This window comes from Triplophysa rosa, linkage group LG23 (genome assembly GCF_024868665.1).
Source record: "Triplophysa rosa linkage group LG23, Trosa_1v2, whole genome shotgun sequence".
NCBI lineage: Eukaryota > Metazoa > Chordata > Actinopteri > Cypriniformes > Nemacheilidae > Triplophysa > Triplophysa rosa.
In genome coordinates, this window is record NC_079912.1 from 4,932,428 (window position 1) to 4,960,311 (window position 27,884).

The following is a 27,884-nucleotide window of genomic DNA, read 5'->3' on the forward strand; positions in this document are numbered from 1 at the left end:
TATTCCCCGTGTCATTGTGTTTTACCCCCTCGTGGGTCTTTGTTTTGTATTTCTGTCATTAAAAGTCTTTTTGTTAACCCCGTCATTGCCGCTGCCTGCGCTTGGGTTCTTCTTCCCCTGTAATCCGTGACAGAATGACCGAACCTAATCGAACCCAGCAGGCTGCCCCCAAGGACGGCAAGGCGTCGTTCCCCCGATCTGGCCTAGCCCACTTGCTGCTGGGGTTCTGTCAGGGGAGTTATGGGGACCGGGAGTTCGCCAGAGCATTCTCGGCGGTGGCAGAGGCGACCGGGTTCAGTGATGCGGAGTTGAAGACAATCTTCAACTGCTGCCTCACCCGGCGCCTCACACCGTCGGAGAAGAGGCTGCTGGCTCCTCTCGGGTTTGCGGATATGGTCAGGTACGTGGCCAACCGGGATGATCCCGGGAGTGGGGTTCCATTTGGAACTTCTGCTCCACGGTCGAGCGTCCCGGGGGGTCTCGTTCTGGCTGCCGCTGCCCGGGGGGACTCAGTACCCTCTGGCTGGAGCTCCACGGTTCCTGGTTCGCCTGGTGGCGACGGTAGCGAGTGGGGGAGGAAGGACTCAGGGACGATGTCTGGGGGTTCCCTCGATGCAGAACTACCTCCGGTCCCCACGGGTCGGCCAAAGATGGCTGCAGACCCGGCGGTGCGGAGAAGGAGGGAGGAGCGTCACGGGGGAACGTACCGTCCAATGCAGCCGGCTACCACTCCGGTGCAGCCGGCGTCCAGTCCGGTGCAACCGGAGGTCCTGCCGGTGGTCGAGCCGGCGTCCCAGCCGGTGGTCGAGCCGACGTCACAGCCGGTGGTCGAGCCGGCGTCCAGTCCGGTGATCCAGCCGGCGTCCAGTCCGGTGATCCAGCCGGTGCCCAGTCCGGTGATCCAGCCGGCGCCCAGTCCGGTGATCCAGCCGGCGTCCAGTCTGGCAGTCCAGCCGGCGTCCAGTCCGGTACAGCCGGCGTCCAGTCCAGTGTCCAGTCCGGCAGTCCAGCCGGCATCCAGTCCGGTCCAGCCGGTGTCCAGTCCGGTCCAGCCGACGTCCCAGCCGGTGCTGCCAGCGTCTAGTCCGGCATCCAGTCCGGCGTCCAGTCTGGCATCCAGCCCGGTGTCCAGTGTTATGTCCAGCCCGGTGCGGCCAGGATCTAGCCCGGTGCAGACGGGAACCAGCCCGATGCAGCCGGGAGCCAGTTCGGCGTCCAGCTCGGCCTTCCAGCCGGTGCAGCAGCCGGCCTTCCAGCCAGCGCCCAGCCTTGTCCCGCCGACGTTCCAGTCGGCGGTCCCTCCAGGGACTAAGACTGTTCCCCCCAGGACTTCCCCCGTCAACTCCCCCGGGGCTGCGCGCTTTCGAGCACCACCCCGGACTAAGACTATTCCCCCTTCTCCCTATCCCCATGGACTGCCCCCCATGAGCCCTTGTTTGGCCCCACCCCCCCTCCCATGTTTGTTATTTTTATTGTCCCACCCAAGCCCTGTTGTTATTTTGTCATGTCTGCCGTTGATTTTGTTTTCTCTGTTTTGCCTTGTCCTGTCTGTCACCCAGTCGGTCTTGTCTCGTCCGTCTACCCCTTGGTGAGCACCTGGAGGTGCTCATTAAAGGGGGGGCTTCTGTCATGGCTCTGCTTCATTTAGTCATGTTTTTCTTGGTCCTGTAGCAGAGCCATGGCAAAGCATTAGGTTTTGTGTGAGAAGACCATGGGATGTTTATCTTCTGATATCTCATGTGTTTTCTCATGTCTTGTCATTGGCCCCGCCCCTCTCGTCTCATGTATTGCTTTCCTGCCGTGTCTAATGTTCCCCACCTGCCCCTCGTTATCTTCCTTGTTGTCCTCCCTTTAAATAGTCCTCATGTTTCATTGTCCTGTTTTCGGTCATTGTGTGTGCTATGTGCCTTGTGCTGTATCCAGTAGTCTTGTTATTCGTCCAGCATCAACCGTCTTTGCCCGTTCTTGTTCCCGTCTGTTGCTTCCTGTTGTGCTGTCCCATCGGTCTCAGTAAGTGTTCAGTTTAGTTAACCATGTCAAGTGTTGTTTATTTAGTTTAGTGTTCCTGTTTAGTCTGTGTTATTATATTCCCCGTGTCATTGTGTTTTACCCCCTCGTGGGTCTTTGTTTTTTATTTCTGTCATTAAAAGTCTTTTTGTTAACCCCGTCATTGCCGCTGCCTGCGCTTGGGTTCTTCTTCCCCTGTAATCCATGGCACATAATGATGTTTCATCAATCATTTTCAGGTGAACTATTCCTTTAAGTTGAGTCCCTTAAAAAATAAATCTTTCCTGAACCAGCTGCATTTGCAGTATCATAGCAGTCATCTTTTGTAGTCACGTTCATACAGAATCAAGTACCACTGCAATACTTAACCCCTTCCCACTAGATAATTGTTTTGTCATAGCCAAAGGAAAAGTCTCTACATGTCTTTAAAAGATAGATAAATGACATTAAATCTTTGCTTCAGTGCCTACTTTGATGTAGCAATCACAGTAGCATCTGTTCTAGTGTTAGACTCATTATAAAGTAAGTTAACTCATAACACAGAAAACTCACGTTGAACCTTAATGAAGCCGAGCCGTGTTTCTAACCCACCAGAACTCCTCTCACCTCCCATGTTACAGTAGTGGTGTCCAAACATTTGCCTGTTTAGCCATCTGTCATCAGCACTGATATTGAATGACTCCATTCACGGGTCACCTCAGCCCTGCAACAACATCAGGACAGCATTAAAGAAACGGTCAGGAGCCAAGCATGCGGCCATATTGCCCAATATTGTGTTACTTTTTGTCGATGAATAATACATTAAACAGAGAGATACAGTAATCCGACTGTAGATAAGCAGCAGAGTTTCCTTCCTCTACAACAGGAGGATTTGACTGATTGATACCCGAGTATGCAGAGGTATTTACGAAGTGTAAGTTCACTTGCATGTTAATCGCATGTGGTTGTCTTGTATTTGACATTTTGGAGCCTAAGACAGGTGTTCCTGGGTTACTACTGGGTACTAAGTACAGTTAATAACATTGTGCCTATTAGCAAATGGGAAAAAATATGGTATGTTTTCCCAAAAGTGACATTTTAGAGCATTCCTATTTTTTGTAAAAGTGGGTTTGTGATATTTGAAAGATGGAAGGTATGTTGAATGTATTTCTTGCGTCACTTTTATGTCTTGGATGGCAGTAAGTCAGTAAGGGCTAAGGGCTGGGTAAGATAACCAAATTTGGTGATTTGCTTACTTCCAGGTGTGGTTTGGGATGCGTGTGTCTGCAGTTTGATAGTGTATACGTGTTGTGATACGTGTAGCCACAACGAAACATCATAGGGATGAGGTTATATTTGCATCTACTATAATATGTCAAGTCAAGTGGCAGGTTAGTAACTTACATATTTATGAGTGACTGGTTGTTGATAGTGGTTTTGATGGTTAAATCAGGTCAAATGTTCTATTACATTTGTGAGAAACATGCAACAAAAAAAAAAGTGAAAAGAGAGATTTCCTGGGATATATGATGTGGATTGTTCAAAAGGGTTTACAAAATCACAAAACAATGATTTTCTTTTCAGATGGCACTGTTTAATTGAATGCTCCAATGCTTGGGTGAAGTTACCCAAACATGAACATTTCTGTCATGTGAACATTCATACAGTAAAAGTAAATGAGGACTAAAGCTGTAACCTCACCTCACAAGTTCCAGCAGGTTCACACGGATGGGCAGTTTACTTGAAAAGAACATTTTATTCATCATTTACTCAACCTTATGTCAATTCAAACCTGTATGACTTTCATTCTTCTGCAGAACACAAAAGAAGATATTTTGAAAAACATTGGTAACCAAAGAACACAAAACCACAGAGACATTTCTCAAAATATCTTATTTTGTGTTCCACAGAAGAAAGAGTCACATACAGGGTTTGAATGACATGAATAAATGATGACAGAATTTTCATTAGATTGTTTTAAGGATCATTTGTTGTCATTGTAACACCTTTCATCTTCTGTCTATATCTTCTGTTTTCTTTGCCCCACAAAGTTTAAGCTGAAACCCCAACCTGCTCGCAGCCTCATAAATGATCTCAGGTCTCCTTTCCTTCACCGGCGGTCTTGGCTCCTGTTTCTTTGTGCTCCTCAAGTTGCTTGCACTTTTGTTTTTTTAAAGGTGACATAAGGAGACAAGCCTCACCGTAGTGCAAAACGTGTTAACTCAAAATGTTTGGGAGCGCTGAGCACTCTGATGAAATTGCTTTCTGGACGTAAAGCCGGCAGGGATGACATCCGCCCAAAACAGGTAATGTGTGTACAGTATAATGTTGCAGTTATAGCAGCTATAATGTTCAGTTGATAGGACTAAATCTATTCTGAAGCACCAGTAATGGCAACAGTAATTTAATATACAAATCTCCAGAGTGTGCGTCTGCTCTTTGCACACAACATACTGTAGGAAATAAGAGTGTTGTGTGCCCCTGCAACAGCCGTGTCTGGGAAGTTTCCAGGGCATTGCCAAGAGGTTTCTGGAGTGTTCTGATTGGTCACGTACTGACCAATAACACACATTTCTTCAAAAAGATGCTTGATTTAAGGCTCTCCTGTTTTTGCCAAGTCCTTGATGTCCTTAGGGCAACATCATGTTGACCCTGGGGCAATATTTAAATCAACCAATCAGATTTCAGAAATAAATTTACAGTTTATTTTAAGTTTAATCTTACAACCAGGATTAGGTGCTTCTAGACCATTGTTTTTCACTTATCATTTCCCTCTGATTTTAGGGGTAAGTTATGGTTAGGGTTGGGGTTTGGTGTGGGTTTAGGTTTTATTTATAAATATGTTGTCCTTAGGTCAACAAAATATGTTGCCCTGAAGACATCAACCACTTGGCAAGATCTGGTCGAGCTTGATTTAAGGTATTGTTCATGTCTGTAGACTGTATTTCAACGGCCCCATATGTTATATCAGAACGTCTTTACAAGTTACTTACATTTAAATTATATTAAACTGACTTAAAAATCAAGTAATATATCAAGTTTAACCAATTAAAACTTCATCATATCCTGTAATTCAGTTTAAAGGAATAGTTCACCTTTAAAATGAAAAGTCTGTCATCATTAACTCACCCTCTTGTCATTTCAAACCTGTATGACTTTCTTTCTTCCGCAGAACACAAAAGAAGATATTTTGAAGAATGTTGTTAACAGCCACCCATTCACTTGCATTGGTTACGGTAGAAGTGAATGGGGGGCTGTGCTGTTCTGTTACCAACATTTTTTGTTCTGCAGAAGAAAGATGACTGAAGTTTCATTTTGGATGTGAACTACTCCTTTAATATAATGTATATTCAAGTGACTTGTAAAGATCATTTGAACAACAGTGTAGCACAGTCAACGTGCGGTGACTTACACACTAAAATAGTAATAATAACAAAGCCTTAAAGGGTCAATGCATACCGTGATGCACCTCATATCCTTTAAGCACCACAGGTGGGGTTGTGTTACCTGCACTTGCATCCAGTGTCTTGCAGTTTGTGAGTGGTAATGTGGGCTAGATGGATGTGTTCGTGTCAGAGACTTTTGTAATGCATAGAAGCTTAATTTATTATTAAACACATCTGGAGGTTTCTCGGGTCCTTTACACAAAAGTTCAGTTAAGTGCTGTGTGGCCTCAATTTTTACAGTTTTTCTCGATTGCTTAAACACATTTCTTGAAATTATGCCTCGTATTCTCAAAACAGTGAACACAAATCCATAACATCTCACCCAATTCCCCAAACATCCTATTTTCAGGTCAAAATGAAGCTCTCTTCTCTAAACCATTCAAACTTGCTGAAAAACCAAACTTTCCCCCCGATATGACACACAAGCCCTCAAAAACACCCACACTGCAACATAGTCTTAAACACTGGTGAGATCAATTCAAAACACTGTTATTAAAATCTCTTTGTGGGACTTAAGAATAATTTGACAGATTAGTGTTTATTAGAATATACAACATAAAAGAGTGCACATAGAGCAAAGTACAAGAATGAGCTTTAGGAAAAAATAAAAATAAAACATTACACTATTGGAAAGTAGATGAAGATGATCTTACAAGACAAGAAAAGTTCAAAAACCAAAGAACAATTTACAGTAAACTGGTCATGCAACACAATTCAGTACACATCTGCACAAATAACATTTACATTCAGGCATTTAGCAGATGCTTTTATCCAAAGCGACTTACAGAGAAGATAAAGGAAACAAAACAGTGAGGCGATTTGTCAACAGGAGGCGATGTAAAAAATATGGCATCCTCTGCACCTTTGGCCCAATTTCGTAAAAGTCTACTATTTTCTGCAAAAATACGGAACAGGTAAAAAAGGCTACAAATGCACATTTGTAAACTTGATAATCACAAATTTGAGGGTGTACACATGCTACAGTTTACTGGATACAGAATAGTGACATTTCTCTCATATAAAGTGTGTACTGTGATTATACTGTCTATAATGTTTACTGTAAGTAGTATAAAGCGCAGTAGATGATTCTAGGATGCACACTTACCTGTGCTCCTATTGATATTATCCTGAGATTCTGGTTGGTGTGTCATCAGTTTTGCAACTGAATGTTTACTGATGGACAAATGTGTGCTATTTGAGTTTACAACTTGACACTTCAGTTAATTATATTGTGTGTTTGTGTTTTCTGAATGAGAACATGGTTAAACCTTTGCAAACTGAGGCTGTTTGTGTGTGGGGTTTGTACAAGTTGGTGTATTGTTCTGAGAATGTGTTTATGGTTGTCAGAAAATGGTGAGTTGTTTCATGAATTGTGTGTTAGCAATCGAGAAAAACTGTAAAAGGCTAATCACTTATCTTAACTTAAGTAATGACTGATAATGTTCTTTAATGCTATTGTTAGATGGTATGGTTTATTTAATTCAACATACTAAACACAAGCCATACAAAAACAGATACTGTACATTGTTGTCTGAGCTGCTTATCTACATCATATTATGGCATCATGAGTTTGTTTTCGTCAGTATTGTTTCAAACAGTTTAAAATGGTAGGAGTGTTGTCCTTAAAAATATCTTATTTTAGCTTAAATCTAAGTATTGCATACTATATACAGTACCTTCAAGAAAACAGTCCCAGAATTGCAACAACCTCAGTGAAAAGATAAGAATGGAGAAACGATGGTCTCCCAAACTGGTTGCCATCTTTAATGTGGGACACTTACAGATTTCTTAGTAAAGATGTATTACAACACTGCTAGGTTTTGTCAGTCTGGCCTGGTGTGCTAGTTTCAAAGAGATTTTTGTGCATTTACCAGTTCGTCTAGATCTAGGCAGATTAGCAGATAACTTCAGTAGACATTTCTGGGTTTCATGAAGTTGTGTCTGGTATAAATCCTCTAACATAGGATAAAGGTTTTTATCTTTAAGATACTCTGTCTAGTTACTGTATTTGAGTTAAGGAGGTAGTCCCCCAGCGTCACGTTCTTAGTTACTCTAACTAACTTTGGCATCTGTATCAATGAGCATCTAAATAAGGAAAGGCTCAGGGCGTAACCTTGACTAATTCTTTTTAATCTCAACATATCTGCTGCAGATTAGCATTGTTTCTGGTGCCGGGCATGGTTTGCTGAGACTAGTTTCAGCTGTGGTTACCTCATCTACCTGTTCCCACACCACGACTGCCACAAAATGCTCAATGTGGACTTGTGCAACAAACTACTCATCAGACATTTAAGAAAAGAATGTGAGTGCAATGTCGGACTAGTCAGTTTTCATCTTGGCTGAGGGGTTGAACTTTCATTATGTAATTTCACAGATGGTAAGTAGATCAACATATCGAATAAGTCATTACTAATAGTAGGTACAGAGTGTTGGAATTGCTTAACCTCAATTTATATGTAGTTAAAATACTTTTTAAACGTATTCATAGCTGTTTTTCCCATATTCAGCCATTCCTATTTGGCTTAGTAAACCCAAGAGCTGGGTTTAGCATTAATAACAGAATGCTACAACAAAAACCTGTGCCAGTCTCACTGGGAGAGAGAATTTTTCCAAATTCTGGTGTATCCGCAAACTTTACACCATTTAAAGTACATAATTCTCAAGTGGTTTTGTAGATGGCACATAAGTGTATATGCTAGCTCAAACGGTATGCTAGCTCATGTGGTTTGTCACATCCAGAGAACAAAGAGGAGATCATAAAATCTACTTCAAGCAGGGCTTCTGTAATTCACTCACATTAAAGACGCCTGCTTCTCGTTCTGCATCACAACAATATGTGACGCTTATGGAGCACTTTAACCACAGGGTGCAGAGGTTTTGTGAGGACTGTTTAACTGCTGATCACATAAGAACAACTGTGGATTACCCTTTTAGGCACAATGGATTATTATTGAATATTATGACAAAGAAAATAATTTTGAAGAAACACACCAACTGATGTTTTCAAATTTAATTTGCTAAGCAATGACACGATATTATCGATCGCAGCCATTATACGTACAAAAGAAATCCTGGGAGACTTGCATTAGAAGAGGGGCACGAGTTATATTTTGGCATCAGAATGGATGTGAGATTTGGATGTAGACTAGTAAGGAAGCAACTATCTCCCATCAACGGCATCCCAACAGCTGCATAGCATCACAGTAAAAATAATTCTAAATACCTTACATTTTCTGTTGGGCTCTCTTGGTCATGGAAAGTAAGCAACCATGTAGTCACGTGTTGCTGTGGCAAAACATTTACAAAACTTTAGCAACCTGGCATTAGGAGTCATGCACTGTACCTAAAATATCTTGGTTTTAGTTCTTATTATAGTGGATATTTCTGTTCTGATATTTCTGTTTGTACTTCACCAGCAGTAGATTTTTTTGCACAAAGTCTAAAGGTTTTTTGTCCCAAGGTCTGTCGACCTTTGATCACATATTTCTGTTTCTTTTCTATGCCATTGTGTTTCTGAAAAGACATCCACAAACTCAAGGCCAAAGCCGTTCAAGGCATGAAAGATTTATAAATCAAATCTCAGTCAAAATTGGATCTGTCCTTAATGACAGAGAAAGGCCAATAAACCTTTATAGAAAATCCAAAGGATCCTCATAGTAAAAGACATATAATGCAATGGCACTGCCTATTTAGTCAGGTAAGAGTAGATATAAACACTGTTGGTCCTGGAACGGTATTCATATCAAACAAACATTGACTTTAATGTGGGTACATACTGTAGGTCTACTCAATACTACACAGTACCATCACTGCTATAATTTACCATGCGTCAGAAATCGCCTACCTCCATACTAATTGAAAATTATAAGGTATGCAAAAATCATTATGTATATGAATAGTGTGTCCAAAAACAGTGGGCAATAAATGACCTGGATGCTCTACTGCTTCTGCCGAGATTTCTCAGTATGCATCATATGGACCATGGGAGCTTAAGAACCCCTGAATCAAAAAAGTTAAAGCAAAAAAAGCACACAGCTCTTTTCAGGTGCAACTGAATCAGTTTACCAAATGTAATTCTTGTTGTTAATATGTACTTGTTCACCAACAAGTGTGTGACTTATTTTCATGAACAAACTGTAATGTATGCATACATACTTCACCCACACATACTATATAGAGCATGCTTACCAGTCAGTAAGTACTTCATTACATTTTATTAAATTTGGAGCACTGGGTTGGTATTCAGGGGAGTGCTCTTGTGGTTTCAATCCGGTCACCATAGGTGAATTTACTTCGAAGGCTGCTCCTCTTACATGTGGCGTCTATACTTGCTCCTATTTTCTTTTCTTTATATATGCTCCCCCTAGGGTCGCTTTTCAAAAAGTATGATATCTCCTTTCACTGTTATGCAGATGACCTTTAAATTGATCTGCCACTGGGCTCAAACAACATGGACTTGGATACTCTGCTGGCTCGTCTGGCAGACATGAAGGCATGGTTGTCTCATAACTGTCTCCACCTTAATGAAGGGAAAACAGAAATAATCGTGTTTCATTCTTCTGAAGCTTCTTCCCCCTCCTGCATAAACTCCGGCCATCTGTCTCCATATGTGAAACCTACAGTGAAGAATCTGGGCATACTTTGATTTCTTGATTGCGATCTAAAATTTGACAAACGAATTAGCACGGTAGTCAAGTCTAGTTTCTTTCAGCTTCGAGTTCTAGCCAAAGTAAAACCATTTCTTTCTGTGAATAATTTTGAAAGGGTAATCCATGCTTTTATCACAATAAGGCTTGATTATTGTAATTGTCTTTATGTGGGTATTAATCAGGGATCCCTTAACTGATTACAAAGGGTTCAAAATGCAGTGGCTAGGCTTCTTACCGGCATGAGTAAGCGTGAGCATATTACTCCAGGCTTAAGATCGCTGCACTGGCTTACGATTCATTAAAGAATTGGTTTCAACATTTTGCTTCTGGTCTTCAAAGCTTTAAATGGTCTAGCCCCTGTATATATCCCTGACCTATTATCTGTTCATAGCCCTGGAAAGTCTCTGAGGTCAGCCAACCAGGGGCTGTTGAACCTTCCTAGGGCTAGACTAAAATAAGGAGGAGACAGAGCCTTTGAGGTCGCTGAACCAAAACTTTGGAATAGCCTCCCTGTTTTTATTAGAACTGCTTCGACACTGCAGGATTTTAAAGTTAAATTGAAAACTCATCTTTTGATTAATTTGTTTCATGTTTTTAGCTGTTTATGTTGTGTATTATGTAATTTTTTGTGAGTTTTCAGTGAATGTGCAGCATCTTGGTCAACAATAGTTGTTTTTAGGGGTGCTATATAAATAAAGTTGAAGTTGAGTGATTGGGTGATTGTAGAGCAAGGGTGTCAAAGGCACCCCTGGATTACTAGCAGTTTATCTTGTCTCTGCTATTCTTACATTCAGGAGCATGTCCTAGTTGGCAATATCAATTTAAAGTTAGCATGAACAGGAAGTTAAGATGTTGTTTTCTTCCATATTGCGATGGCTGTCTGAGCGTAACAGCTTCTGAAATGTAGGGCCGGTGAGAGGTGATAGCTGTGCTGAGAGAAACCTTAATGTTTAACAGTGCTTCTTAATACTCCATGTTTCTCATCTGGTACACAGGTCAGATAATGGAGCTGTTTAGTAACTAGATGATGATATGAATCACTAAAATTAAATAATGTATAGCGTGTGTGTCACTAGCCTATAACACTGCACATTTTTCATAAATGGTAGTGTATGAAAGTAGTTAAATAAGTAACTTTCATATAAATACAAATTACTTTCAAGGTAATCTTCTCAATAAATGTTTGTGTAAAAATATGTTGTCTACACGTGTTTTTTAATGGACTATATATAAAAGTGTAGAATAGTAATAGAACAGTAACACAATATGTGCTCTTTGTCCTCAGGAGATCCTTTGGGAAAATGTTTCCTCACTCTGGGAAATCCATCGTCTTTGACAGCTTTCCAGATCCATCTGAGACCTGGGAGATCATTGAGACAATTGGCAAAGGGACTTATGGGAAGGTTTATAAAGTGCTTAACAAGGCCAATGGCAGCAAAGCCGCCGTCAAAATACTGGATCCAATCCATGTAAGTACACATCTCTCCCATAAAACAATGTCACTTTTAGTATACCTTTTTTATATTTAATAATTTTTTTTAAAAATTCAATAAAAATTAGAATAAGCATTTCTTCCGTCAAGTAATGGTTGTGGTATAGTAATATAATAATATATACATAATAGGGTAGTAATACAGTAGTTTGTAGTTTTAGACAATTCAATAATATAGAATCAATCTAATGTTTAGACAAAGATGTGTATTTTTTAATTGTTTCAAAATGGCAAGAGTCAGAATAATCTCATTGTCACATAGTCTCATGATGTCACATTGGCTGGAGATGATTAAAGCACGCACGACAGTGATGAAGGTTAGAAGAATAATCCAGAATATCCCAATTGACAAACACAAAATACATCATAAGACCCAACAACCAAGAACAAACAGAACATAGCTTATATACTCTGTAAGTGATAAGATACTCAGGTCTGTGATTGGTGGGTGCAGGTGACGGGCAGTAAGACAGTAAGAGCCCTTATTGTGTGACAGATAAAGCAAACAACTTTCATAACAAGAAGAACAAGACTAAGAGAGTTGTTCAAGGGCGCTGTTTTGGTGAACACTGAGTCATGACATAAAGTTATGCTGTTTTGCAAGCTCAAGGTCAGATTGTCAAAAAATTGAGGTTGAGGGTTGGGTCAGGATTGTCCCTAAAGCTTCAGAGATCAGTTCACATTTGTGTACACCTGTGTGCATGTATTTGTGTACCTGTGAGTGTGTTTATGCCTTTGAGAGGCCTGCAGACAATGTACAGAACACTGAGAACAGCCGTTCACCACCGTCATAATGCAACAGAACATCTATATTCTACAGGCTCTCTCTCTCTTTCCCCATTCATGCACTCTTCTGTTCTTTTTCTTTTAGTGATTGGGCAAATATAAAACCCCCTCAGAGCACATACCCAGACTAATCACGATAAAATGGCTTTTTGGAAAATGTGCAATTTATGTTCATTTACTACATCAGAGTTTCTCCAACTCACCCTTTCAAGGTCTTGAAAGGAGGCTTGGAAGTATGTCAATGGCCTTTGGTTGCCAGTATATTTAAAATAAATATTTTAATAGATCTTGGTTTAATTTAATAGACCGCAGCTGCCATGGTCATTGTACCTCAAATATGCACAAATATTTATTTTCACTGCTTTCCAAACACAGGAAATACTTTATTCATGCATGTAATAGAAATATGGAGCTCTTTCAAAAACACCACAGAGATACGCCAATAGATATGTGCCCTGTTTATTGAAACTCTGCACTCAGAAGTTGCTTTTCCTTAATGTTTAATCTGCAAGCAACACATTTCCTGTTCACATTCTGCACAAATCAGAAGCCAAACAATATTTTAAATCTATTCTAATGTGTTGTGCACTGCTGTGCAGCTTTGCTAATGTTTACATTTTATGGTCTACTTACTCTATGCCATTTGCACTGAATAAATTGAACTAGTAACAAGAGTTATTTTTTAAATAATTTTTTTTACTAAATGATTCCAAAATGTTGTAAAAATTTGTCTCAATATGGCTGAATATAGCACATTATTTTATTTTACTGGTGCAGTTCTTATTTCTTATTTTATTATTTGGCAAGATCAGCCCACACTTTATACAAAATATCCTTTTGGATAAAAAAAATCTGATTTGGAACAACTTGACATTAAAAAATTCAAATGCTGTAAAAACATATTGTTCATTGTTAGTACATGTTAACTAATGCATTAACTAATGTTAATAGATCCTTGCTGTAAAGTGTTATGGATCTATTAAAACCTTTACATGTAGTATTTATTTGTCGTAACATATTACTAAAAAAAAATGTAATTCATGTGTTTCCTTCAGGACATTGATGAGGAGATTGAAGCCGAGTACAACATCCTCAAAGCTCTCTCGGACCATCCCAATGTTGTCAAGTTCTTTGGGATGTTCTTCAAAAAGGATCTCAAGATTGGCGATCAGCTGTGGCTTGTACTGGAGGTATTGCACTTTTACGTTCTGTGTCTGTGGGTTTTGTATACATGGGCTTTGTGACATAATTGGTAAAGCGCTTTTAAAATGTTTACTCAGTATGTTAATATACTAGCAGCAGGATAACATGCACATCGTCTCTGTCGGGCGGAATCCTCGCATCTCCAAAACCATTATTTTTCAGGAAATTAAAAACTGCATATTTTTTGAGTTATTAAACATTGTATCGTTAAAGTTGGTATTATACCTTATATTGCTATCATATATTGTTGTGTACCAACATTAACACAACATTTCCCCAAAACCATGTTTAATCGGAGATACAAGGTTTATGACTTGGGAGCAGGGAGATATGAGTTTACGCTGTCATTGATAAGAATGGTACGGACACAGACGTCGCTGCTACCAGCAGTGTTCATCAAAATCTGCGGTCGCGTTGAGCCTTTTGACAAGAGACGAGGCTTTAAGAGCTAATGAAAGCTAATGATTGTGGTTAAATACATCTTCCTAAACTCTATTTTAAACGTTAGAGCTATGAGTGATGCAATACCAAAATAAAACGTTAAACAGGCTGTCTAATATATGCGGAAATTAATCTGCATGCAAATAAAGTCGGCGGTCGCGTTGAGCCTCTTGACAAGAGAAAAGGCTTCAATAGTTAACCAAAGCTAATGACTGTGGTTACATACATCTTCCTAAACTCTACTTTAAAGGTTTAAGAACTACAAGTGATGTAATACAAAAAAACGATGAGCTGACTAGGCTGTCTAATAGGCAGAAATTAGCCGAATCTGCTCGCAAACTTACCTTCGTGGCTCACGGGCTTCCTTCTGCACCGAAGCATTACAGCTATCGATTTTTAACAAAACAGGCCTACTCAAATGTATCTAACCTAACTATTTTCACTCGTTATTGTCTTAAAAACTTTCAATCAGGAGACGTAATGCCGAGAGGCTCCCGCGGAGTGAAGAAGAGGTGGAGTTACAAGACTTCTCAGACAGTTGAAGTTTCCAATGGAGTTAAGAGATTTGCTCTCAAGCTATTTTCAACACTTTAGATTGGTTAATAATTTGTAAAAATAACAGACCCACATGGGGACTGACCAATAGCATCGATTTGTGAAAAAATATGAAATTGACCAAATTTGGACATAGGAGGTTTCCGCCCGACAGCGTCGACATGTTAATGTGTTCACAAATCAGGGTTATTGTAAAATCAAATCCAATCAAAGCAATTTACATTTAGCCATGTATTGGGCAGATGTGTGTTCTCTGAAAATTAAATCTACAATCTTGGTCTATTGGTTGAGCTACAGGGACACTATATGCAATATATGTTCATTGGCTTGTTCTTCACGCAGTTGTGTTTTACAGCCTAAAGCTGTGCACTGTGGAAATGGGATGTGTATGTGTATTACATAAGAGGCTTGTCTCAGCAGGAGGTGTGGACACAGTGTTTCAGGTAGATGTGGGTTGAAACAGCTTCCGCATTGGCTAAATCTTTATGTATTAGGTGTTGAAACCAGAATGGAATTGTCTGTATTCTGCTATCGTGGTCAAGAGTGTCCAGTGCACATATTGTTTGAACAGCAGAGGTCACTTTGAGTTTTACACTATAATTATACATTGATGAGTAATACATGTTAGTTAAGTGTCTAAGCGGTAATTACTGTAGTGAGCAGCATGCATTCACAAGCCTATACATTGTGCTCAATTCACTGACGTACTGTGGTTAAAGTAGTAATTACATTGTGCCAGTACAGAAAAGCAATGTATGACTCCTCCTTAATTTGATCTCGTTCTTGTTTATGATGTATAATTATCATCACTGTTTTATATTTTAACAACTTTCTGTTGTTAGACAACTACTTGGCTTCAAGGAATATTAGTAATGTAAACCATTGCATTGAGGAATGGCTCCTTGAATAAATTATTATCTGTATTAGAAAGTAAAACATTGTTCCCTTTCTGTCGGTCTCTCGACGTTGTGTCGAGCCGACAGATGGGAACGATGTTTTACTTTCTAATAAAAAGGTTTTGGGCGGGGTTTTGCGAAGGGTCAATTCCCTCAACTTCCTATTTTCGGGTCAAAATGAAGCTCTCCACTCAAAACCATTAAAACTTTCCGAAAAAGCAAACTTTTCCCCCAAATATGACACACAAGCCCTCAGAAACACTCATACTACAACCTAGTCTTAGACACTGGTGAGATCAATTCAAAACACTGTTACTAAAACCTCTTATTGGGATTCAAGAATAGTCATTTGGTAGCTCAGTGTCTATTGCAATATACAACCTAAAAGAGTACAGAAAGCGCAAAATGTATAAATCTTAGATGAACGTAGATGAAGTAGACAAGACAAAAAACTATATAAACTGGGTATGCAACACAATACAGAATACAATTGCATAAATACATAAATAAACATGGCATCATATGCACCTTTAGCCCAATTTTGTTGCAGGATACTTTAGCAATGTCTTGGTCTTTTTTTGTAAGTAGGCCTAGTCGTCTCTAAATTCTGAAAAAATACAGAACATAAAAATGCTACAAATAAACTTGACAATCACAAATTTGAGGGTGTACTGTACACATTTTACTGAATACAGAATAGTAAACATTTCTAAAATTTGTAAAATTTGTGCATTTTCTAGTTTCTCGTATAAAGTGTGTACTGTAATCATACTGTTTGTTTACAGTAAGTAGTATACAGCCCTGTAGATGATTCTAGGATGCACAATTACCTGTGCTCCTATTGATTTTATCATGAGATTCTGATCGGTGTGTCATCAGTTTTGCAACTGAATGTTTACTGATGGATAAATGTGTGCTATTTGAGATTACATCTTGACACTTCAGTTCATTAGTCAAAAAGTCAGTCAAAGTCAAAGTCTGCTTTATTGTCAATTCTGCCACATGTACAGTACATACATATAGAGCATTGAAATTGAGTTACTCTCAGACCCATACAAATAACACTAACACAGAATAAAAATGATATAATGTGTTTATTCTGAATGAGAACATGGTTAAACCTTTGCAAAATGATGGGGTTTGTACAAGTTGATTTTTTGTTCTGAGAATTAGTTTATAGTTGTGAGAAAATAGTGAATTATTTCATGAATTGTGTGTTAGCAATCGAGAAAAAACAAATTGCTTTTAGTTTTCAAAATGTTAAAGAATTCCGTTTTTGCCCTTTATTTCTCATCCTTTAAATGCCCTTCCCGCTGTAGACACAGATTACAAATATTATGTTCAAAGAAGCAGTGGAGCTTTACCTGCGCAGAATTCTTTTAAGAATATAAGAAGGTTCTGGAAGGTATAATGTCCTGAACATCTTTAATATTTATCATCATGGTCTAATGATCACTACACAAATAGACATTACTGAAAATGTTAAGCTGTCCTCAGAGAGCCTCAGAAATCTCCTTATCAAATGTCAGTTCTTTAATTTAGTCTGTTAGTGTATTTTGTCTGCACAGTGTCAATAATGTTACTTTGGGGATGTTGAGCGAGGCTTTTGTGCTTTGGCGAGGCTTTTTTCATTGTAATAGACCTGGAGAGATGAGCTGATGTTTATTTGGTGTGATACTTTACATCAGTCTAAAAATGTGGGGCTAAGAGGATGTTATTTGACAAGTCCCACATGGGTTTATATGGTAGTCTGAGAAAACTAGCAGTACTTGTGCCAAGAGAACAATTGACCTAAGGATATGTGACAAATCCCTATGTTTTTTTTTTTAAAGTTAGATAACACACAGTGGTCATAAATAAGAATACTGGTACTGAAACAATGAAACAAAGACTTCTGGAAAGACTTAAAAAAAGGATACCTTTAAAGTTTACGGTCACTTGAGTGTTTTTTTTACCTTAAGCCTTTTAATCTAAAATGCTTGACATTAGTTTTGTAGATAAAATAATGTTCAAACATAGTTTCTGACAATACAAAAGTAAGATTGTGTTTATACTACAAAAGATGCATTGAATGCTCCTGGGGTATATAGTCCATGTATCGGTGCTCTTTGGATACAGGATTTCTTAATTCGTCAAAAAAAGAACTTCACTCCAAGGCACTCCAAGTGTTATAAAAGTTAAAAAGCCTTTATTGACACATGGCTTTATCTAAAAACACACCACACACACGTGCACTTACGCGTTGTGGCTTACAAGCCTTCATCAGGGTGTCAAACTACAAACACACGCCAAGTCCCTTTAAACAATCATCTAGTCACATGACATAGTCACCTGATCAAGTATCGAAGCAATATAATAACTAATATAATTTAAATTACAAACAAAAAAGAGCAAGGAGAGGGGGGCTTACAAAAACGGTGAAAAATCTTATTCTACATTTAAACCTGGAAATGTCATTTCCTTCAATGTATAGATCCAAAAATGTATAGATCCAAAAGGACTCTCTCTGTTTGAACCTTTTTATCCCATCTCCTCCTCTTATAGATCTCGAAACATGCTCCATACCAACAATTTTCATTGTACTAACATTGCCTTGATGTTTATCTCTATCATTTCTGTTGGTTTCTTTTCTATAAATAGTTGTACGTAATTTTTATTCTCTTTAAATATTTTTAGATCCAGAAAATTAATCTTAGTAAAGGAAAGATCCAAACTAAGCTTCAAATTTGTATTAGTGGTATTTAAATATGAATGGAAAGCCAACAAATCTACATCTGTGCCAGACCATATCAAAGTAATGTCATCTATAAATCTAACCCACCATACAATATTTTCTATATATGGGTTGGAATCAGAAAATACAAATATTTTTTCCCAAAATCCCCCAAATAAATTTGTATATTTAGGGGTAAAACGTCTTGGTTATGGATGTAACCTCAGTTCCCTGATGGAGGGAAAGAGACGTTGTGTCGAGCCGACAGATGGGGTTCGCTCTTGAGAACCTATCAACTTCTGACTAGTTTAGAAAAGGCCAATGAAATTGCATGCCCGGATTTATACCCGGATATGCATCTGCCCCCGGATATCCGGGTATAAAAGGGAGACGGCGTGCTGCATTCATTCACCTTTTGGTCTGAGGAGCCTGAGCATCCCTCGACCGCTGCGGTGGACGGCCAGCATTGTGGCAAGAAGGACACAACGTCTCGTTCCCTCCATCAGGGAACTGAGGTTACATCCGCAACCAAGACATTCCCTTTCTGTTGGTCTCTCGACGTTGTGTCGAGCCGACAGATGAGGTTCCTATGGAAAATGCCACAGCGCTGTGCCATGTCAGAATCTCTAGCGGAGCGACGCTGACTGGCCTGGGCGAGTCAGACGTGAGTGCTAGCGTGAAATTGTAACCATCCAGTGGAGAGGTAGGGGGTCCCAGAGCTTTTGAAGAAAAGGTGGGAAGCCCCTGCCACCGGCCGTCACGAGTGGAGGCCTTGATTCTCTAACAGCGAGAAGCCGCCCAGCACCGTAAGGGCCACTGGGTAAGCATTATTCCCCCTTGGGGGAAAAACGCTACAGAGACCACTACCTACCATAGGGAGGAACTAGTGGAGACACCACATGGTCTCACCATCAGGGGAGAACTCATGGGAAAATGTGCGGACTGAAGGAGTTAACCGCAAGGTGGAAGTCCACCTAGGGAGGTCATGGGTTGCCGAGGTGGGAACCATTCATGAGGATACATCAGACGGAACCGCCCATGGGGGGGGGGGGGTTTACCACGTCTGGAGCACTAGGTCCGGTTAGAGCTATGTGGTAGAACTCAACTGTTCCCCGGCCAAAGGGGGCAGGGCTGCTCTGCCCAGCCTGCCCCCAGGAAGGTGCTTAGTGATGGATGGAATGCCTGTTCTTTACCCAGTGGGGAAAGAAGGGAGGCGTAATATAGCCACTGATCCCCCTAGAGGAAGGGGGAAGGGCTTTTGCAGGCATACGCCCTACTGGCTGACAGTCCTACATGTTGCCCTGCAGGACGCGGGCTGACACCGGTTCCGCGCGAAGGTGTTGGGCATAGCCCAACCCGCAGCTCTGCAGATGTCTGCCAGAGAGGCGCCCTGAGCCAGTGCTCATGAGGAGGCTACACCCCGAGTGGAATGTGCCCTCCCTCCTAACGGGCAGGGGCGATCTTGAGATCGGTATGCCGTAGCGACGGCATCCACGATCCAGTGCGCCAGCCTCTGTTTGGAGACAGCCCTCCCCTTCTGCTGACCTCCAAAACAGACAAAGAGCTGCTCAGAGCTTCTGAAGCTCTGCGTGCGGTCCAAGTAGAGGCGCAATGCGCATACTGGACACAACATGGATGGGGTTGGGTCTTCCTCCCCAGTGGGGAGCGCCTGCAAGTTCACCACCTGGTCTCTAGGGGGAGTGATGGGAACTTTGGGCACGTAGCAGGGCCGGGGTCTCAGGATAATGTGAGAATCATCGGGCCTGAGTTCTAGGCAATCTGTGGACACGGAGGGTGCTTGTAGGTCCCCTACCCTATTGGAGGTGAGTGCCATCAGGAGAGCCGTCTTTATCGTGATGGTAAGAAAGAGTGGCATCTCCCGAGGGGCTCGAAGGGGGGGCCTCTTGAGGCCCGCCACCTAGGTCGCAAGAGGGTACAGAGCGCGGATGAGGCGGTAGCCTTCTCGCGCCCCTTAGGAACCTAATGACCAGGTCGTACTGTCTCAGAGGCTTCTCAGCAACTGGGTCGTGATGAGCGGCAGTAGCGGCTACATACACTTCCAGTGTGGAGGGGGAGAGGTTACTCTCCAGTCTCTCTTGAGGAAAGGACAGCACGTTCCCGATCGAGCAACTCCGCGGGTCTTCTCTTCGAGAAGAGCACCAGGACGAGAAGAGGCGCCACTTATGGGCGTATAGCCGCCTAGTGGTCGAGGCCCTAGCCTGAGTGATGTCCCAACCACCGCAGGGGGTGGGCCACTCAGGATCTCCTCGTCCCATCCAGACATGGAAGTTCCAGGTCTGGGATGCCGTAACGTTCCCTTCCCCTGGGAAAGCAGGTCCTTCGCCAGGGGGATCGGCCAGGGGGGAGTTGTTGTCAAGAGCATTAGCTCCGAGAACCAAGTCCGGTTGGGCCAATAGGGCGCAACTAGTACCACTTGATGCTCCTCTTCCCTGGCCTTGCACAAGCCCTGTGCAATGAGGCTCACTGGGGGGAAGGCGTACTTCCACTTGCCCCGCGGCCAGCTGTGCGCTAGGGTATTAAAAAAGCATCTCAGAGTGAGACTGTAACAACTCACAGACTACACTCCCCATAATGCCTTGCACCTGATTACCCCATGATTTCACCCGCACCTGACACTCACTACCTGGTCCCTTTGCCATTTGTCTTTGTTCATTGCCAAGTCTAGTTGTAAGTTGTTTCACGTTACATGTTAATCATATCTCTGACTACTCTATGGATATTACCTGTTCTTAGTTCCCGTGGATGTTTACCTGTTCTGTTTACAATGGATGTTTCTTAAGTTACCCTTTTGACTCTATAAACCGGATTTGATCTACCTTTGGTGTTTATCGTGTCTGTGACGTTACAGAAGACTTGACCAACAACAGCGATGACCACTCCATCTTCACCATCACCATAACCGTATCCCTTCGCTACCCTATAGCCCTTCACCGACATCCTTTCGGACCTGGACTTTGACTTCACCTCTCCAGAGACCCAGCTAATGCAGCTCTGCCAGGACGGCATGGATCTGGAGAGGTATGCGTAGGAGTTTTTCGAGGTGTGCAGACTGGTGAGTTGGGGCAACCCCGAATGTAACCATTTATTTTTGTCGGGACTGGATGATGAGCTACTTGCCCTCATTATGCTTCCCAACGCGGATGAGTACCCCCTGGAGGATTTCATTAACCGAGTCCTCCAGGCAGTGGGGTGTGAATTCTGTGAGAGTGATGGGTGCAGGTACAGTAGTCATCCGGTCCCGGCCGTAAATGGCGGGGTTGTTTCGGCTCACCCGGGATGCACGCCTCCAGCCTCCGCAGTCCAGTGTTCCGAACACCTCGGATCCCGCCCCGAACCAGAGACCAGTCAGCCACCACCAGTCAGCACGGAGCGATCGCCTGACGTCACCGCAGACGGAGAGCCTGAGCCCACCGTGACACCGATGCCAGCACGCGACCGAGCCTGCAGCCACCTTTGAGTTAGAGCCCCGAGGCGTGACTGATCAGGTGCGTGAGCCGGCAACATCGCCTGCCGCTGTGGGAGTTCTGGTGGACTTTGAGGGAAGCCCCGCCCATACTCCTGCCACTGAGGGTGAGCTGCAAGATGCCTCTGGACTGTTTGACTGGAATAATCAGAGACTTCCACGCTGGTCCCGTCCAGCATTTCTACATCCCCACCGGTCCCGTCCGACCCTCTCTCAGCAGCCAATTTCCCCTCACCAGTTCCCAGGGAGCTCCCGCCCTCCCTCCCTCTGCCTACTCTGCCTCCTCAGTCTCTTCTGCCTCCGTCAGCCAGAGAGTCAACCCTCTCAGCTCATCCTCAGCGTGCCAGCACCGGTGGGTCGGATGAGCCTCTGGGTCTCCAGCTGCCAACTACCCCTGAAGGACAGTATCCCTTATGTGTCTCCGCCCTCAGCCGTCGAGACCCAGACTCCACCTCGGTCCTCTGACCCAGCGGCTTCATGTTGGCTCCTACCTCCCTCGCCTTCACCGTGGCCCGTTAGCCCTCCGGCTTCACCAGGGTCCCACGTCCCTCCAGCTCCACCTTGGTCAGTCATCGAGCATCCGTCGCCTCGGGGCTCCTCTCCTTCTGCTACGCCTCATCTCTCCACCCCTTCGGCTCTGTCAGGCTCTTCCCTCCAGCTCCGCCTTCATCCTCGGTCACTCTGGCTTTGCCGCGGTCTTCCGGATCCCCGCCTCCGCCTCGTCCCTCTGAAACCTCGGTGTCACCCGGGCTCTCTGTCAGCGTGGCTCCACCCTGGACTCCTCCTTCGTCGTCTCAGTCGCTCGTCCCCAGGATGTCAGCTCTCCGCTCACCATGGGTCCTCCCTCCCTCAGCCCTGGGGCCTCCTCCTGGTTGGTCTCTGAGTCCTCCTGATCATCCTGCACTGGACTCTTCCCTGCTTTCTCCCTCTTTTGTCACCTCCCCAGCCCTATGGACTAACCCCTGCCACCTTCCCTTTGTCTACCCCTCGTCCACCTCCTGAGCCCCTACCCCCCCTCCCCGGTTGGTTCGTTAAGGTGCGAGGACGCACCTGTGGGAGGGGGAGTACTGTAACAAATCACAGACTACACTCCCCATAATGCCTTGCACCTGATTACCCCATGATTTCACCTGCACCTGACACTCATTACCTGGACCGTATATGTGACCCTGGACAACAAAACCAGTCTTATGGGTCAATTTTTCAAAATTGAGATTTTACATCACCTGAAAGCTGAATAATTAAGCTTTCTATTGATGTATGGGTTGTTAGGATAGGACAATATCAGGTGGAGATACGACCGTTTAAAACTCATGAATCTGAGGGTGCAAAAAAATCCAAATATTGAGAAAATCGCCTTCGAAGTTGTTAATCGGAGGCACTGTAGCAGGCCATCCACTCACAAAAATAAAGTTTTGATATATTTATGGTAGGAAATTTGCTAAATATCTTCATGGAACATGATCTTTACTCAAAATCCAAATGATGTTTGGAATAAAAGAAAAATCGATAATTTTGACCCATACAATGTATTTTTGGCTTTTACTAAAAATGTTTCTGTGCTACTTAAGACTGGTTTTGTGATCCAGGGTCACATATATGTTTGCCATCTGTCTTTGTTCATTGTCAAGTCTAGTTGTAAGTGGTTTCATGTTACATGTTAACCGTATCTCTGACTACTCTATGGATGTTACCTGTTCTTAGTTCCCGTGGATTTTTACCTGTTCTGTTAACATTGGATGTTTCTTAAGTTACCCTTTTGACTCTATAAACCGGAAACACCTTTGATGTTTATCGTGTCTGTCATCAGTGTGTCTGATAATCGTCTGATAATATGGCAGGAAAACATTTCTAGGCAAACATGCTAAAAGATGTTAAAACCTAGTGAATGATTAAATGATTTTGGACTTACTAGGACTTTTTTAAGAACATACAGATTCCTACACTGTAAAAATGATTTGTTGTTTTAACGTAAATTTTAGGCAGCCAAGTCAATTTTTTTTAACGTAATAACTAATATTTTTGTATTGCATAACTAAAAGTTTTAAGGCAGCCGGGTAACTTAATTTGAAAACAAGTTGAACTTAAGATGAAACAACAAATCAAGTTTTACAATGTTTAGTAACTCATCAAAGTGTTTAGTAACTCATCAAAACCATGGTATTAAACAAACGTGGGCTCTATAATGTAGATTTTTTAATAAAAAATTGTATGTTTATAAGCTATCCTAAACATTTGAATCGCATGTCTCAAATGTTTAAAAAACCTGCGGAATGTGATGGTCATAAGTATATGATTACTCAAGCCTAACATAATCTACAGTAAATGTATTTTCAGACAGTTTTTACTGTCATTGAGGTCCACAAGTCCTTAATACTTTTGTGGCCACTGTACTGCATAACATCTGGTAGGTTTACAACGTTTCAAGATTTGCATATTTCCTTTGAAATGGAAATGTATTTTTTGTTTAACATGTGAATGTGGTTTCCTTCTCTGCCTGAAACCTTGTTAAGTTTTAAACATAAACTACAAAATACATTTCCTTACATTACATTAGAGTTCCTCCCAGTTACGTGAACCATCTTTTACTTGCTCTTTTTCCCTAAAGAGCTTTGCATTTCTGTATGCAAACTCCCGCATGCAAAATCCACACTCAGCAATCCAAATATGGAGCTAATCCTCAGCCTGAATCACAGTCCAGCTTTCAAGCTGTCAGCAGGAAATGGGGGGTTAAATTGCCATGGTTACAGTCCCCCCCACATGAACTATAATTGTCTGTATTTCTGTAACATCCAGAAAGACGGCTCCTCCACTTTGCGTGACTCCCTGATTACCGAGAAGGATTCGCACAAATTGCGTCCTCCACTTCACTGGCTGCTCATCAGGCTTGCTGCTTGTTCTGCTTCTCTTTTGTGTTGTGCCTTCTAATTATGGATATGAAGGGAACTGCAGTCTTTCATCTGCACTCGCCAGTTCCTCGCCATATTAGGGCCCCGACTCCGCTCCGTCATATTAAACTTCAAACATATCGTAAATGATCTCTATTCAGTTTTGTGGAAGTCGGCTTGTAGGGTCCGCCTGATCTCTAATGGCTGGGATAGGAGGACTATGATGACAAGCCTTTATTATTATACTTCACTTCAGTATAAAACACTACATCCATCATGTTGCTATTATTCAAGGATTTCATTGATTTAATATAGAACGTGTGGCTTTTTGGATGTGGGGTTAGTTATGAGGACTATGTAGCTTTGAGAGACTGCATTGCTTTGAAGTCCGTTTATTGAGTTGATCGTTGAGAATTGCAGATGAATAACATCAAACAATGCCTATGTATTTGTGTTTTTAATCAAGTAATATCTAATATAATAACTTTTAAGTAAATGGTTCAAGCCATATTTTATAATTGTGTTGCCTGGCATCGAACAGTTCACATTAATGTGTAAGTGTCTGTGGAAAAAAAACGCCTGCTTCCGATAGAGGCACTAATTTAACGAAACACTCCTATTGGTCATATTTAAAGGGACAGTTCACCCAAAAATGAACATTCTGTCATATTTTACTCACCCTCAGATTGTTTCAAACCTGTATAAATTTAGTTGTTCTGCTAAACACAAATGAAAATATTTTGAAGAATGGCAGTAATCGAGCAGATCTCATCCCCCATTGACTCCCATAGTATTTATTTTCCCTACTATGGCAGTAAATGGGGGTGCCATCTGTTTGGTTACTGACATTCTTCCAGATATCTTTCTCTTCCAGATATCTTTGTCTGGAACAATGTAAGGTTGAGTAAGTGATGACAGAATTCTCATTTTTGGGTGAATCATCCCTTAAAGAGAAGTGATACATATACAGTCATATGGGTTGGTGGATATGTTGGAGCAAGAGCAACTTGGACATTCTGCTATATGTTTACTTGCACAGAAAAAGATAAAGTGAAATAGTTTGGAACAAGGAAAGACTAAAGCGCCATTCAGACAGCCAGAGACTTTGTCGTTGTGTGTCGCTTGTTTATTGCTATGAGATCGTTTGAAGGCATTCCTAGCTTTGATTGTCCTAGTAACAGTTTGAACAAACCCTCCGGTAACTGACGAGAGATGGATGACATGAGCTCCACTGCTTTAATCCTATTGGTAGTCGCTTGGGAAAGTTGTTCATCATTTGCATAAAGTTGAACAATTCTCAACTTTTGTCGCTTGACTCCCGTCGTTGGACACGCCCAATTTCTGTCACCAATGGTCACTTCGTTCGTGTCGCCGGAAGTTGCCAGCTCTCCATTGAAATGAATGAGATCGCGTCACTCTGCCGCTGCTAGTTTCTGGCGGTCTGAAGGAGTGTAAGTAAATGCTAACAAAATAAATTTTGGCCCTGTTTCCTGCATTAAATGACAGACCCGGTAGCTTTCCTTTGAAACAAGGCCCTTTCCAAACACGTTTAATGTGTCCAGCTGGTGCCCATCATTAATTCACAATAAGGTTTAAAATGCCATTGTTTGTCTGGGTTTTTTCATTAAACTGTGACAGAAAGCAGACACCTAGCTCATTATTTCAGTGTAAATGATAAGGTTGCCCAGACAAAGGAACTACTCTTTCTAGAAGGAGATACAAAGGTGTGGGGACACACACACTGTTGTTGAATTGATTTCATTGTCGCACAAGAACAGTTCCAATTAAATCTAATATTTAACATCAGGTTTTGTGCTAGGTTTGTTACAGTACCTTGGAGTAGAACGTTTCTGTATGTGCAGGGCTGGTACGTTAAATTGGCCCTGGCATTTTTGACCAGCTTCGGCCCCCCACCATTTTTTGTCGACGGAGGGGGGGGGGGGGGGGTTTGCGAGTGGTAGGTTGTGCTGCTGTCATTGCCTTTCCTGAATACATGTCCGATTCGCAATTGCATTCGCGTTCCGTGTATATGCACCCGATTAACGCTTTACAAAGTGTTGGTGCAGGTTTTTCTTAGCCTGCTAAGGCTTGGAAAGATGTGATCTAGGCTGGCAGCTGGAGTTAAAGACAGATTGCAGAATGAGCCTTTAGCTGAATATGAGGAATTATCATATGATGACATTTATGCAACCTGAGCATAATCCAGAGCTAGAATAAGATTTTTAAATATTAAAATAAAATGTAAGTGTTCATATTTTTATTTTTTATACAGGACTTGAATTTATGTTTGTATACCTTATACAGTTTAATGTTGGATCATTGTACTGTTCAATTAAGGGGGAGGGGGGGGGGGGCTTTAAAAATGTCAACACCTTTGTGTGAGAAAGAAACTCAAAGACTGACAGTTCACAAAAAAATATGATGTGTTTATAATTTACATTTACCAAAGTTGCCAAATGGTTATGTTTGTATAATGTTTACATTTGATGCGAATTTTAAAATAACCACCCAGTAAAGATGATGTCTAAAATATTTATTTAGCTTAAGTCTGCAGTTTAACCTAAAACAGTTAACACACACACTTGTTCTGTATGGACATTAGGCACACCCTTGACCTGTTTGAAGGAAAGTGTTAAGCACACACTCAAGTTGCTCTCTGTAAGATAAATATCTCACTCTCTCTGTCTGCCCGTGTCAGTGAAATCTAATGATGCCAGGCGATCTCGGGCTCATGATGCTGTGACGTCATGAGGGCGGCTTCACACCCATCTTAAAAGATCTCTCTCACACACAAAGAGAAAGAGAGTGAGAGAGCGAGAGAGAGAGAGAGAGAGAGAGGGAGGATTGAACACAACTTTATTAAAACATTGTCCTTTTGGTTCTTAACTAACCATATTAACAGACATGTAACAATATTATATTAATAATAATATAAATATAAACACACCTTAATCTTAAGTATTTAAAACCAACATTTCATTTTCAAATATTTCACACAAAACGCCTCCCACACACCAAATTTCTGAAAACATTAATAAGTTATTTACCATTTTTAAATACTCATATTCAATTTTAATTCTGGCAGCCACCATTGCCTTAAAAACACATTCTGCATCAAATGAACCTTCACCCAATATCTTGTTTTTCTGAGTCTTCCATATTGCCATTTTTGCCACACCCAACAAAAAGTTTAACAAACATTTTTTTTATTTTCATCATAAATGTATTAAGGACCACTAATAAAACCCCCAATGGAAAACGTATCACCTAGACCAGGGGCGATTCTAGGTTTTCAATATTAGGGGGGCTCAGCCTCCAATGAGGGTATACATATATATATATATA

The 27,884-nt window shown here is 41.7% G+C and overlaps 1 protein-coding gene across 3 annotated transcripts in view; it reads left to right on the forward strand.

Annotated features, from left to right (window-relative positions):
* The window catches only part of myo3a (myosin IIIA), a 105,869-nt gene that overhangs the window by 11,264 nt on the left and 66,721 nt on the right, over positions 1 to 27,884 (forward strand). For 2 of the 3 annotated variants that reach the window (XM_057323110.1, XM_057323111.1), the window contains exons 2-4: positions 4,164 to 4,292; positions 11,367 to 11,550; positions 13,415 to 13,549. In XM_057323110.1, coding sequence (XP_057179093.1) covers positions 4,273 to 4,292; positions 11,367 to 11,550; positions 13,415 to 13,549 — 339 coding nt within the window. In that variant the 5' untranslated portion in view covers positions 4,164 to 4,272. Of the gene's footprint in view, positions 1 to 4,163; positions 4,293 to 7,714; positions 7,810 to 11,366; positions 11,551 to 13,414; positions 13,550 to 27,884 lie in introns of those variants that run through there. The other variant, XM_057323112.1, reaches the window with a different exon arrangement.